Source organism: Epinephelus lanceolatus, chromosome 10 (genome assembly GCF_041903045.1).
Source record: "Epinephelus lanceolatus isolate andai-2023 chromosome 10, ASM4190304v1, whole genome shotgun sequence".
Lineage (NCBI taxonomy): Eukaryota > Metazoa > Chordata > Actinopteri > Perciformes > Serranidae > Epinephelus > Epinephelus lanceolatus.
Window position 1 is genome coordinate 9,784,877 of NC_135743.1, and position 15,295 is coordinate 9,800,171.

The 15,295-nt window shown below is 33.0% G+C and overlaps 1 protein-coding gene across 1 annotated transcript; it reads left to right on the forward strand.

The window, feature by feature from the left end:
• Positions 1-582: 582 nt before the first annotated feature.
• LOC117265496 (uncharacterized) lies at positions 583-7,174 on the forward strand. The gene is made up of 4 exons (XM_033640013.2): positions 583-1,228; positions 3,192-3,491; positions 3,791-3,881; positions 6,161-7,174. Exons 1-4 carry the CDS (start codon positions 856-858, stop codon positions 6,621-6,623), a joined length of 1,227 nt encoding a protein of 408 aa, XP_033495904.1. The 5' UTR covers positions 583-855; the 3' UTR covers positions 6,624-7,174.
• Positions 7,175-15,295: the final 8,121 nt, after the last annotated feature.

Consider the following 15,295-nt stretch of genomic DNA (forward strand, 5'->3'; position numbering starts at 1 on the left):
GAGAGGAGCTGGATATCATCGGTGAAGCAGTGGAAATTATGTGACCAAGGGGGAACAGGTACAGAATGAAGAGAAGGGGACCGAGAACTGAACCTTGGGGGACACCTTGGGTGATCAATAGATAAATAATTTCACTTTAACCAAAGCAACACATTTGCAAAAGTAATTTCCAAGTCTTTTAAAGAGAAAAGCAAACCTTTGTTATCCCATACATCTCAAAAAGCATCCAAATCCTCCATTTTGACATAATATTTGTATTCTAATAGTACTCATGCTCTAATTAGACTCTTGAAGGCAAGTAAAGAATCACACCTTTGCCCTTTTTCCATTTTCTCTTTCCTACTTAAATAAATTGCCAGCTTTGCTTGACCCAAAAGAAAGTTCAGCAGTTGGCCCTTTTTCTGCTCCTTTATACCATAGCAAAGAAAATTTTACCATAGCAAGTCAAATTGCTTGTGTGGGTACAAATTTAGTTGACCATTAAATCTGATCCTGGCTCTGTCGGGCCTGTAATGTCAGTGCAAGCATTTGAACACCGGGTGGCGCTGTGGCCGCCAAACCAACATCCACTGTCAAGCGCCTTCGCCGTAGAAGAAGAAGAAGAAGCAGGAAGCAGACCTGCATCTTCAGTATAGTCGCTTCGACGTTAGGTGAAGTCGAGTATATCTAACTCAGTGTTGTTAGTGCCTGTTTTACATGTCAGAAAAGCCTCAGGTTCGTATGTTAAATGTGACTTCATTGTTTTTAAGGACCGTGTATGCGCGGCTGGAGTCTGTTTGCCGCAGCGTCTGTTAGCTTAGCATCCCCGTAGCTAGCATCTAGCCTGCTAACATCAAACCTGTTTTGATTTTGACGATGAATTTGGTGAAAAACAGAACTTTGCACCCGCATCTGCGGGACGAGGAGGCTCTCGTGGTGGAAAACGCCATCCGGCTGGCGATAGACTCGATCATAAACGTGCTGTACGGTGTCAACAGTGCCAGGACTCATGAGTACCAACGGATGGTGGCCGACAGGGACAAAGAGATCCAGCGGCTGGAGGGCAGGCTGACGGAGATAGAGCACGAGCTGCAGGTGCTGCGCCGACAGGGATGCACCTGCGGGCTGTTTGGGAAGGAGCACAGCCTGGTGGGGTCACAGATATCCGGTGACCCGCAGGAGGGAGAGCAGTGCGGGTTTGACACTGAGATGACAGCAGGGCAGCAGGAGTGTGAGATGAGCATCTCTTGTAAGTAAACATCAGTATGATGAAGACTACAGGAGCAACAGCACACACTCTATGCTGTGGCTTCACGAGCCTCATGTCATTTTAATTAGGGATGCACGATATTGGATTTTGTTTTGCCGATATCCCGATATGTAACAACTCATTTGACCAATAACTGATACCGATATCGAAATAGGGCTGGGTGATATGGCTGAAAAATGTATCACGATATAAGTGTTTCATATCAGTTGATATTGATAATTATTGAATTTTTTAAAACCTATTTGAAATAAGGACCAGAAGAAAAAAATGTTAAATTTAAACACTTTTATTTTAAATGTAACCTTTCCTCAGTAATGAACAAATGAACACAGGGGAAAAAGAGGTCAACATAACCATGAAAAACAGTCAAATAAATAAGTATACTGGTTAATTATAAAATCCGAAGTACTGCCAAACCTGCGAACTGACCTTTCCTAGACAGAGTCTACTGTATATTAACACTTAAAATAACGTGTGCAGATGTGAAGCCCTGGCTGTATCTGACTGAGCCTTAATGAAAGCTGTTGTCTTGTATTTTTTCTTCCTCTGAAAATATTAACCTTATAGTCAAACACTGTTTATTTAGCCTGTGTAGTTGAGGGGACAGGTCAAACTGATATGATGCTGATTTACAGGAGAATTCATGTCAAATGGAGGATAAACCATGAACATAAACTACAGATCACCTGTAAAGCATTTTAATAAATTAATCTATCATAATTAAAACAACTGGAGACTGAAAACAAACTGACATATGGGTCTGATCACTTTTTTAATGAATTGACATCATTCCAGACAGGATGTAAGCGTGTCTGTGACTTCCTGTACGGACTGAAGGCTGCTGGAAACTGTCGGGAAACTGTCCGACTTCACCGCGGCTTTTTGTCACCGCCCCCCGCTGCGGCCGCCTGCTCTCGTCTACTTTCCAGGCAAAGCGCAGTTCATCTCGAACGAGCCTATTTTCTCCTTTCACTGTTTTGTTATGAGTTGCAGACACGAGGCATGAAGGAGTAACCAAACATGAAACTGCTAGTGTGCGTCTCACTTAACAGGTTATTGGAACGTTACGTACGTTACAAGCAGTGAATGAGTGAGTTTGTTCATACAACCAAACTTGCTTAGCTGGGCCTGTTTTATCGAACGTATTTTCTATTGATATCGATCACGTGTCTATCGCGATAGATATCGCTATCGTTTTATCGCCCAGCCCTATATCGAAATATACACTTTTTCTCGTCTTAATTTTAGGGATCATCAGGTTTCTTCTGTCATGGGATTAACATCATATTATGCATGCATACTCTTATTGTGATGGCCCACTATCACACGGAGACATGGAATACAATACTTATCATTGTCTGTAATATTCATTCATTGTGCAAATTAAGAAAAAGCATGTTGGCCAATTCTGATAGTTCATTTTAAAGCTGATATTGGTCAATAACATGCTGATATTATTGTGCATCCCTAATTTTAACCCTTGGTTGTTATTTAAGCAATTATTATTTTTTAATGTTAGTACACATAAAACTACTAGAGAACGAGGTAAACATGTAATTTATTAGATTAACATTTTCACTTTTTTATATACAACAAATCAACATGACCCGCCCACCCATCCTACCTGTCTAAACATGGAGTACATTCACCTCTAAGAGCATAACTAAAGACATAATTCTGTACATGCATACACGCTTGCACCAATCTACAGGGTAAATACAAAATAAATATTGTACTATACACACATTTTAAGCATATACCAGAAAACATTTTTGGAATTTGAAATGGCATGTAAATAGAAACAGCATGCAAACTACCTGTTGAAAATACAAATTGACAAAACTGATAAAGATCAAAACCAGCTGTGTTAACAGTAAAAGCACGAAATGTAATCTATTACTTCCACCCCTAAGAATTACGTCTTTGTCTCTTTTCTCCACAGTGGGCCTTTTTGCAAGACCGCCCTCACATGTCTCCTCCCAGAGCCACGAGTCGGCTCTTCCATCATCCCCCAGCAGAATGGGCCTGGACCAGTCCTGCACCTCCCACTCCTCAGAGTCCTCAGGTGTCCCGGAGACAGCCAGGAATCTGCCTACATCTCCCAGCAGCCTCGTCATCAAAGAGGAGCCGTGTGATATCGACACGGTGTTAATCAAGTGGGAGATGAGTGAAGAGAGATTCGGGGAGCATCAGGAGAGCTCAGGCAGTCCATGTCAGGACAATGAGAGCCCCACCACAAAAAGTAATGTCCTTTTTTTTAATTACACATGAATATTCACAAACATTACAGGGACAGAATTATCTGTCATTGTTTTATGTTGCACAGATGGCTTGTTTTGTAACACTCAGGCTGGATATTGAACCTTAAAACTAACAGGTATCAAAATTTTGGCATCATAACGCTTTGTAATATTCTTCAGCTGATTTATTTTTCATTGATGAGATATCTCTTGAATTCAATTTCGCTCATTTTAAAAAGGGGAAGTTCTTGGCTATTTTGTTCTGAGTCCGCACTGATCACTGTTACTATGATCCCTTCAGAAAAACTGGAGAACAGAGAGGGCAGAAAGTGCAGGGAGAAACCTCACGCAGACCCAGGTGGACACAATGACCCTCCTGGAGAAAACCAGAGGTGAGTTATTTCATAGACGTAAATGTGCCAAATGAATGCTCGCAGTTACCTCTTTAGGGCAGCTCCTTCTTTAAAAAAAATGGAAAGGAAATTCACCCAAATTCTCAGCATTTATGTTTTCTATGGATAATTAACTAAATGTAGAAAATGTGATGTTATGTTGAGACATTTTCTCCATTGAAAAATGTTTCCACCATATGAAACATTAATTGTTGGCAGTTTGGGGTTTTTAATATTTTAGGGCTTCTTTTTGACTTTGAACAATCAGCAGGCATCATTTTTTATGTGTCAATTATACTATGTCATTTTCATGAAATCTATGTATATATGGTATGCTATAAAAATGCATTAAAAATGTCACAGTATAGTATGTATAAAAAATTAAAAAAAAAACAAACAAACATGATATAAGATGTCATAAAAACACCATAGTATGCTGGTGTTTTTATGACATCCTGTATCATGTTTGTTTTTTATTTTTTCTTTCTAATGACATTTTTATGACATACTATACTATTTAAAAAAAAATGTAATTTTTTTGGCATGCTACACTATGTAATTTTCATTAAATTCATGACATACTATATTAGGATTTTTGTTTCAGGACATACTAGACTATGACTTTTTATGATTTTTTTATGGCATACTATACAGTACCATGACTTTTTAATGACAATTTTATGACATTCTAATACATTTGTATTAATTCTTTATGGCATGCTATACAATGAAACTTTTGTAAAATCTACGGCATACTATGACATTTTTATGATATACTATGAATTATTCTAAATATACTATACTATTTTTTTTATGGCATGCTGTACCATCCATGACTTTTATAACATTTTTGTATTATGGCATACTATCATCTGACATTTTTATGACATTATTTCATTATTTTTTTGCATACTAAACAGTACTATGACCCTTTAATGACATTTTTATGAGATAGAGTATGCCAAAAGTTTTATAGTGTACTATTATGACATTTTTGTGACTTTTTTTTTAAACATACATGAAATTTATGGCATACTATATCATGTTATGTCATCTTTTTTATATGTATATAATTTTGGACACACTCAACAATGACATTTTTTATTTTTCATGTCATACTTTTGTTATTTTGCATGACATGCTATCCTGTGACATATTGTACTCAATATGGCGTTTTTGAATGACATACTATTTCATTATTATTTTTGACATACTATACTATTACATTTTTTATTGTTAATAAACACAAGACTATGGCATACTGTACAGTTATTACTTTTACTGTGTTTTTGTGACATTTATGACAATTTTTTAATATTTTTTATGTTATACTATATTACAACATTTTTTATTAGATTTATTATGACTTTTTTGACATACTAAACTATGTATTTTTATTAAAAACAAATTGGCATAGTATACTTTGGTGTTTTTATGACATCTTGATTTTTTGACACACAATACTGTGAGTTTTTATTGCATTTTTGTGATTTTTGCATGGCAGAATGCAGTATGTAATTTTTTAATCAAATTTGTGACATGATATACTATGACTTTTGAATGACATTATTCTGACAAAGTATACTATGAAAGCTTTATGAATTTTTTTATGGAATGCTATTCTATGACTTTACTTTGTTTTGTTTTTTTTAAATTTTATCAAACTTCATCTACTTCATCCTAAAATCTGACATTTTTATGACATTATTATTTCATCACATTTTTATGGCATAATAAACAGTACTATAACTTTTTAATGATGTTTTTATGACATACTAAATTGTATGGAATAAATTATTATGGAATGCTATGCTATGACTTTTTTTTTTTTTTTTTATACATACTATACAGTGCTATGACATGCCATACTATTAAATTTTCCACAATTTTGTCTGTACTTTCACATGTTATATCACATGTTTGTTAAATTTAATGGCATATTATGCTCTGGCATTTTAAATGACATACTTTTTTATGTTTTTTGGCCATACTGTACTATGTAGTATGAAATTTTATGGCATAGTATGGTATGTTTTCCCACAGACTATACTGTAACTTTTGTTTGAGTTTATGTATTTTCATGCCATGTTATACTGTGACTTTAAACCTTGCCTTGCAATACGAAATCCATTTGTCAATTAATGTCGTAGACTTTATTAAGAATAAATTGTGGTATTTGCCCAAGTGTTAAAGCCCTAAAAGCAAAAGCTAGATTTAAATGCTTGGTGACCTTCATACATACTCATCTGTGTGATCCTGTCTTGCTTCTCAACCCCCAGGAACAAGAAGAAGGGTGTGCCGATGTCCGAGCTGACAGAGGAGGCTCAGAGACTGAAGAGGGCAGCCTGGAGAGCAGCTTCGAGGCGGTACTACGCCCGAAAAATAGCCCGCCAACAGGCAAACCCCTCACGCTCTGCCCCCTTCTCCTCACGCTCTGTCCCCTTCCCCTCACGATCAGGCCCCTTCCCCCACATTACAGACTCCCGGTTTTCACAACCCATCTCCTTTATGGATAAGACAAGGAGGACACTGATATCTGAGTTACCTGAGGAGTCTCAGTCGCTGCAGAGGGAGGCTTGGAGAGCTGCATCCAGAAGGTACTATGCTCGAAAAACTGCTCGCCCTCAGACTGAACCCACACAGTACGCACACCTGCTCCAGAACATTGAGCCGTCTGGAGAAACACTGGGACCCAACAGAGGAGGATCCCACACCAACAGTGGAGGAATAATGTGCAGCTGATAAATAGCAGTACTGTTGATGAGGTTTTCTATTCTGCATATAGAAAATTTTTCTTTGCGTTATGAAGAACACTGGATCATGTGGATGTTTACTTGTTTTTGGTTGAATGATGTTGCAATTTATCCTGGTCCGAATAGTTTGAACCAAATGTTTTAAATCAGTTGTGTTTGGTCATTATGCAACTAATTCTGCTGCATTCATATCACTTTAGTTTTATTCTTTTTCTTTATTACCCTTTCTAGTATACTGCATTGCATGCCTGTAAAAAACGCTAACTGCAACTGAAGATAAAGATTAAATAATCGTATTCTGAGGCAATATGAAGCTATTGTACAATAGTACTGATGTAACAGCCACTGCATCAAGACAGCGGCCCCTCGAGTCCAACGCGTGTAACTACAATCAAGGCATCCATAAAGGTCAAAGTATGAGCTCAACATTTCTGTGTAAATGACAAATGAAGAATAACAGTTCAGTTTTTACCAGTAAACTTAAAATTTATTTTTTGGTCTTTTCTGGAACATCGTAAGTAATAAAGAAAATTGAAATACTATTGTGGTATTGTCTTTCTGTTAGAATGAAAAACTTTCTATGTTGTACTATATTGTGACTTTTTATGGTTGAGTATGCTGTGATGTTTTTTGCAATTTTCATGGTGTACAATACTATGACTTTTTTCATGAAATTCATGGCATGCTACACTGTACCATACAGTTTTGATCGACATACTATACTGACTTTTTTATGCAGTTTTGATCGACGTACTATACTATGATGTTTTTATGCAGTTTTGATCGACATACTATACTATGACGTTTTGATGGAATTTTGATCGACATCCTAAACTATGACTTTTTCATGCAGTTTAGAACGACATACTACACTATGACGTTTTGATGCAATTTTGATCAACATACTATACTATGACTTTTTTATGCAGTTTTGAAAGACATACTATACTATGACTATTTTTAAACAGTTTTGGACGACATACTATACTATGACTTTTTTTATGCAGTTTTGGACTCCATACTATACTATTACATTTTTAAGCAGTTTTGATCGACATACTATATACTATGACTTTTTTATGCAGTTTCGAACGACATACTATACTATGACATTTTGATGCAATTTTGATCAACATACTATACTATGACTTTTTTATGCAGTTTTGAAAGACATACTATACTATACTATGACTATTTTTAAACAGTTTTGGACGACATACTATACTATGACTTTTTTTATGCAGTTTTGGACTCCATACTATACTATTACATTTTTAAGCAGTTTTGATCGACATACTATATACTATGACTTTTTTATGCAGTTTCGAACGACATACTATACTATGACATTTTGAAGCAATTTTGATCGACATACTGTACTATGACGTTTTGATGGAATTTTGATCGACATACTGTACTATGACTTTTTTTATGCAGTTTTGGACTCCATACTATACTATTACATTTTTAAGCAGTTTTGATCGACATACTATATACTATGACTTTTTTATGCAGTTTCGAACGACATACTATACTATGACATTTTGAAGCAATTTTGATCGACATACTGTACTATGACGTTTTGATGGAATTTTGATCGACATACTATACTATGACTTTTTTTATGCAGTTTTGGACTCCATACTATACTATTACATTTTTAAGCAGTTTTGATCGACATACTATATACTATGACTTTTTTATGCAGTTTCGAACGACATACTATACTATGACATTTTGAAGCAATTTTGATCGACATACTGTACTATGACGTTTTGATGGAATTTTGATCGACATACTGTACTATGACTTTTTTTATGCAGTTTTGGACTCCATACTATACTATTACATTTTTAAGCAGTTTTGATCGACATACTATATACTATGACTTTTTTATGCAGTTTCGAACGACATACTATACTATGACATTTTGAAGCAATTTTGATCGACATACTGTACTATGACGTTTTGATGGAATTTTGATCGACATACTATACTATGACTTTTTTTATGCAGTTTTGGACTCCATACTATACTATTACATTTTTAAGCAGTTTTGATCGACATACTATATACTATGACTTTTTTATGCAGTTTCGAACGACATACTATACTATGACATTTTGAAGCAATTTTGATCGACATACTGTACTATGACGTTTTGATGGAATTTTGATCGACATACTATACTATGACTTTTTTATGTAGTTTTGAACAACATACTATACTATGACTTTTTTATGCAGTTTTGATCGGCGTACTATGCTATGATGTTTTTATGCAGTTTTGGACGACATACTATGACTTTTTTATGCAATTTTGATCGACATACTATACTATGACGTTTTGATGGAATTTTGATCGATATACTATACTATGACGTTTTGATGGAATTTTGATCGACATACTATACTATGACTTTTTTATGCAGTTTTGGACGCAATACTATGCTATGACGTTTTGATGCAATTTTGATCGACATACTATACTATGACTTTTTTTATGCAGTTTCGAACGACATACTATACTATGACATTTTGAAGCAATTTTGATCAACGTACTATACTATGACTTTTTTATGCAGTTTTGAAAGACATACTATACTATGACGTTTAGTGCCGTTTCGAACGACATAATATACTATGACGTTTTGATGCAATTTTGATCGACATACTATACTATGACTTTTTTTATGCAGTTTCGAACGACATACTATACTATGACATTTTGAAGCAATTTTGATCAACATACTATACTAAGACTTTTTTATGCAGTTTTGAAGGACATACTATACTATGACTATTTTTATGCATTTTCAACGTCATACTATACAATGACATTTTGATGCAATTTTGATCGACATACTATACTATGACTTTTTTATGCAGTTTTGGATGCCATACATACTATGACTTTTTTATGCAATTTTTATCGACATACTATAGTATGACTTTTTTATGCAATTTTGATCGACATATTATACTATGACTTTTTTATGCAAATTTGGACGCCATACTATACTATGACTTTTTTATGCAGTTTTGGACGCCATACTATACTATGACTTTTTTATGCAATTTTGATCGACATACTTTACTATGACTTTTTTATGCAGATTTGGACGCCATACTATACTATGACTTTTTTATGCAGTTTTGGACGCCATACTATACTATGACTTTTTTTATGCAGTTTTGAACGTCATACTATGCTATGACTTTTTTATGCTGATTTGGACGTCATACTATACTATGACTTTTTTATGCAGTTTTGGATGCCATACTTTACTATGACTTTTTTATGCAGATTTGGACGCCATACTGTACTATGACTTTTTTTATGCAGTTTTGGACGACATACTATACTATGACTTTTTTATGCAGATTTGGACGCCATACTATACTATGACTTTTTTTATGCAGTTTTGGACTCCATACTATACTATGACGTTTTGATGCAATTTTGATGAACATACTATACTACAACGATTTTTATGCAGTTTTGGATGACATATGATACTATGATTATTTTTATGCAGTTTCGAACAACAAACTATGTCATGACGTTTTGATGCAATTTTGATCGACATACTATACTATGAATTTTTTATGCAGTTTTGGACGACATACTATACTATGACGTTTTGATGCAATTTTGATGAACATACTATAGTATGACTTTTTTATGCAGTTTTGAACAACATACTATACTATGACTATTTTTATGCAGTTTTTATCGACATACCACACTATGACTTTTTTATGCAATTTTGATCGACATACTATACTATGACTTTTTTATGCAGTTTTGGACTCCATACTACAATGTGACATTTTGATGGAATTTTGATGCACATACTATACTATGACTATTTTTATGCAGTTTTGGATGACATACGATACTAAGACTTTTTTATGCAGTTTGGAACGACATACTATACCATGACGTTTTGATGCAATTTTGTCGACATACTATACTGACTTTTTTATGCAGTTTTGAATGACAAACTATACTATGACTATTTTTATGCAGTTTTTATCGACATACCACACTATGACTTTTTTATGCAATTTTGATCGACATACTATACTATGACTTTTTTATGCAGTCTTAGACTCCATACTACAATGTGACATTTTGATGGAATTTTGATGCACATACTATACTATGACTATTTTTATGCAGTTTTGGATGACATACGATACTAAGACTTTTTTATGCAGTTTGGAACGACATACTATACTATGACGTTTTGATGAAATTTTGATGCACATACTATACTATGACTTTTTTTATGCAGTTTTGCAGGACATACTATACTATGACTATTTTTATGCAGTTTCGAACAACAAACTATGTCATGACGTTTTGATGCAATTTTGATCGACATACTATACTATGAATTTTTTATGCAGTTTTGGACGACATACTATACTATGACGTTTTGATGCAATTTTGATGAACATACTATAGTATGACTTTTTTATGCAGTTTTGAAGGACATACTATACTATGACTATTTTTATGCATTTTCAACGTCATACTATACCATGACGTTTTGATGCAATTTTGATCGACATACTATACTAAGACTTTTTTATGCAGTTTTGAAGGACATACTATACTATGACTTTTTTATGTAGATTTGGACAGCATACTATACTATGACTTTTTTATGCAGATTTGGACAACATACTATACTATGACTTTTTTATGCAGATTTGGATGCCACACTATACTATGACTTTTTTATGCAGTTTTGGACGCCATACTATACTATGATTTTTTATGTAGATTTGGACGGCATACTATAGAATGACTTTTTTATGTAGATTTGGACGGCATATTATACAATGACTTTTTTATGCAGTTTTGGACGCCATACTATACTATGACTTTTTTATGTAGATTTGGACGGCATACTATACAATGACTTTTTTTTTATGCAATTTTGGACGCCATACTATACTATGACTTTTTTTATGCAGTTTTGAACGACATACTATACTATGACTTTTTTATGTAGATTTGGACACCATACTATACTATGACTTTTTTATGCAGATTTGGACGCTATACTATACTATGACTTTTTTATGCAGTTTTGGACGCCATACTATGACTTTTTTTATGCAGTTTTGAACGGCATACTATACTATGACTTTTTTATGAAGTTTTGAACGACATACTATACTATGACTTTTTTATGAAGTTTTGGACGCCATACTATACTATGACTTTTTTATGCAGATTTGGACGCCATACTATACTATGACTTTTTTATGAAGTTTTGAACGCCATACTATACTATGACTTTTTTATGCAGATTTGGATGCCATACTATACTATGACTTTTTTATGCAGTTTTGGACGCCATACTTTACTATGACTTTTTTATGCAGATTTGGATGCCATACTATACTATGACTTTTTTATGCGATTTTGATCGACATACTATAGTATGACTTTTTTATGCAATTTTGATCGATATACTATACTATGACTTTTTTATGCAGTTTTGGACGCCATACTATACTATGACTTTTTTTATGCAGTTTTGGACGACATACTATACTATGACTTTTTTATGCAGTTTTGAACGGCATACTATACAATGACTTTTTTATGCCGATTTGGACGCCATACTATACTATGACTTTTTTATGAAGTTTTGAACGCCATACTATACTATAAGTTTTTTTATGCAATTTTGAACGCCATACTATACTATGACTTTTTTATGCCGATTTGGACGCAATACTATAGTATGACTTTTTTATGCAGTTTTGGATGACACACTATACTATGACTTTTTTATGCAGTTTTGGACAACATACTATAGTATGACTTTTTTATGCAGTTTTGGATGACACACTATACTATGACTTTTTTATGCAGTTTTGGACGACATACTATACTATGACTTTTTTATGCAGATTTGGACGCAATACTATACTATGACTTTTTTATGCAGTTTTGGATGACACACTATACTATGACTTTTTTATGCAGTTTTGGACAACATACTATTCTATGACTTTTTTATGCAGTTTTGGACGACATACTATACTATGACTTTTTTATGCAGATTTGGACACCAGACTATACTATGACTTTTTTATGCAGTTTTGGATGACACACTATACTATGACGTTTTTAATGCAGATTTGGACGAAATACTATACTATGACTTTTTTATGAAGTTTTGAACGCCATACTATACTATGACTTTTTTTATGCAGTTTTGAATGACATACTATAGTATGACGTTTTTATGCAGTTTTGAACAACATACTATAGTATGACTTTTTTATGCAGTTTTGGACGGCATACTATACTATGACTTTTTTATGCAGATTTGGACAACATACTACCCTATGACTTTTTTATGCAGATTTGGACGAAATACTATACTATGACTTTTTTATGAAGTTTTGGATGCCATACTATACTATGACTTTTTTACGCAGTTTTGAACAACATACTATAGTATGACTTTTTTATGCAGTTTTGGACAGCATACTATACTATGACTTTTTTATGCAGATTTGGACGGCATACTATACTATGACTTTTTTTATGCAGTTTTGTACGCCATACTATTCTATGACTTTTTTATGCAGTTTTGGACGACATACTATACTATGACTTTTTTTATGCAGTTTTGGATGACACACTATACTATGACGTTTTTAATGCAGATTTGGACGACATACTATACTATGACTTTTTTATGCAGATTTGGATGCAATACTATACTATGACTTTTTTATGCAGTTTTGGGTGACACACTATACTATGACGTTTTTAATGCAGATTTGGACGACATACTATACTATGACTTTTTTATGCAGATTTGGACACCAGACTATACTATTATTTTTTCATACAGTTTTGGACGACATACTTTACTATGACGTTTTTATGCAGTTTTGGACGCCATACCATACTAGGATTTCTTTTAATGATTCATTTATTATCCTCTTCTAACACTTTTTTTGCAGTTTTAGATGCCATACTTTACTATTCATATATCTGTATATTTTTACATTTTAATGGAATGCAGATTTTTGTTAGTCTTGTTTGACATATTTACATATGACATTTTAATGACTTTTTTGACATGATATCCTTTGAAGTTGTCTAACATTTTTGTGACATACTCAATGATGACATTTTTAGATTTTTATTGGCATATTATACTGTGACAACATTTGTATGATTTTATTTGTGCCATACTATACTATGACATTTTCTATCATGTTGATGGCATACTATGACATTTCATAGTACATGACATTTCAATGCATTTTTTAATTAGGAACTGAACTATGACATTCAAATAATTTTAATGGCATATGATTTTTTTAATTACTTTTTGACATACTGGACTATGACATTTTCTATAATTTTGAGGACATACTATAAGGTGAAATGTTACGTTATTTTTTAATGGAAGACTATACTATGACATTTTAATGTTCTTGTCAGTAGTGTATCATTTCATGATATTTTTAATGATTTGTTAATGGTATATTATACAGTGACATTTCTGCGACTTTTACACATAAAATGACGTTTTTGTGACTTTTTAATATGCTATACTGTTATATTTTTAATTTCTTCAAGCAAAATGAACAATGACTTTTTGACACAATAAACAATGACATTTTTATCACTTTTTTGACATAATATACTATGACATTTTCTGTAATTTTGATGACATAGTATATGATGGAATTTTACATTTTTTTCAATGGCATACTATACTATGACATTAAATGATTTTTTTGACATACTATACAATGAAATTTTAATTATTCTATTAATGGCTTATTTCAATGAGACACTATAATGATTTAATAGCATACTATACTGTCACATTTGTGTTGCTTTTTTTTAACATAATGTATTACGACATTTTTTATAATTTTGATAACAAATGGCCTATTATCCTTGACTTTTTCTTGACTATAAACACACTGTCCCTTTTATAGTTTTATAGTTTTCTTTTAATGGCATACTATAACACAACATTTTTTGACTTTGTTGACATAATACACCATGACATTTTTTATAATTTTGATGGCGTACTATAGTATGACTATAACATTTCATGGAACGCTGTACTATGACATTTTTTATTCCTTTTTTGTGACTTTATTGACATACAATACTGAAACTTTTTTATGACTTTAAATGTATTTTTATGAATAGTATACCACTATGCACATGACATCTTTTATGATATTTTGAAGGCATACTATATTACAACTATGACATTTTTATGACACAATGTATTACATTACATTTTTGTTACTTTATTTACATAGTATACCAAAAGCAAATTGACTATTACTTTTTATATGACATTTTTGTGGCATATTATTTCGTTTTTTTTTTTTGTTTTGTTTTGTTTTTTTGTTTTTTTTTACTTTCGACTTTTTTAAAGGTTTTTTAGGACATGTTTATGTTTATGGCATAATTTTTTTAGGTTTCAGGAATGATGTTCAGGTGTAGCTGATGAGTTTTTCTGTTCTGTGTAATTAAAGGTTTGTTTCTTTGTTTCATGTAATGTAAAACACTGGACTATGTGGCTGTTTGTTATTTTTTCTGGTGTATTTGTGCTGATGTTGAGATTTATCTCAAATCTCAGTCATG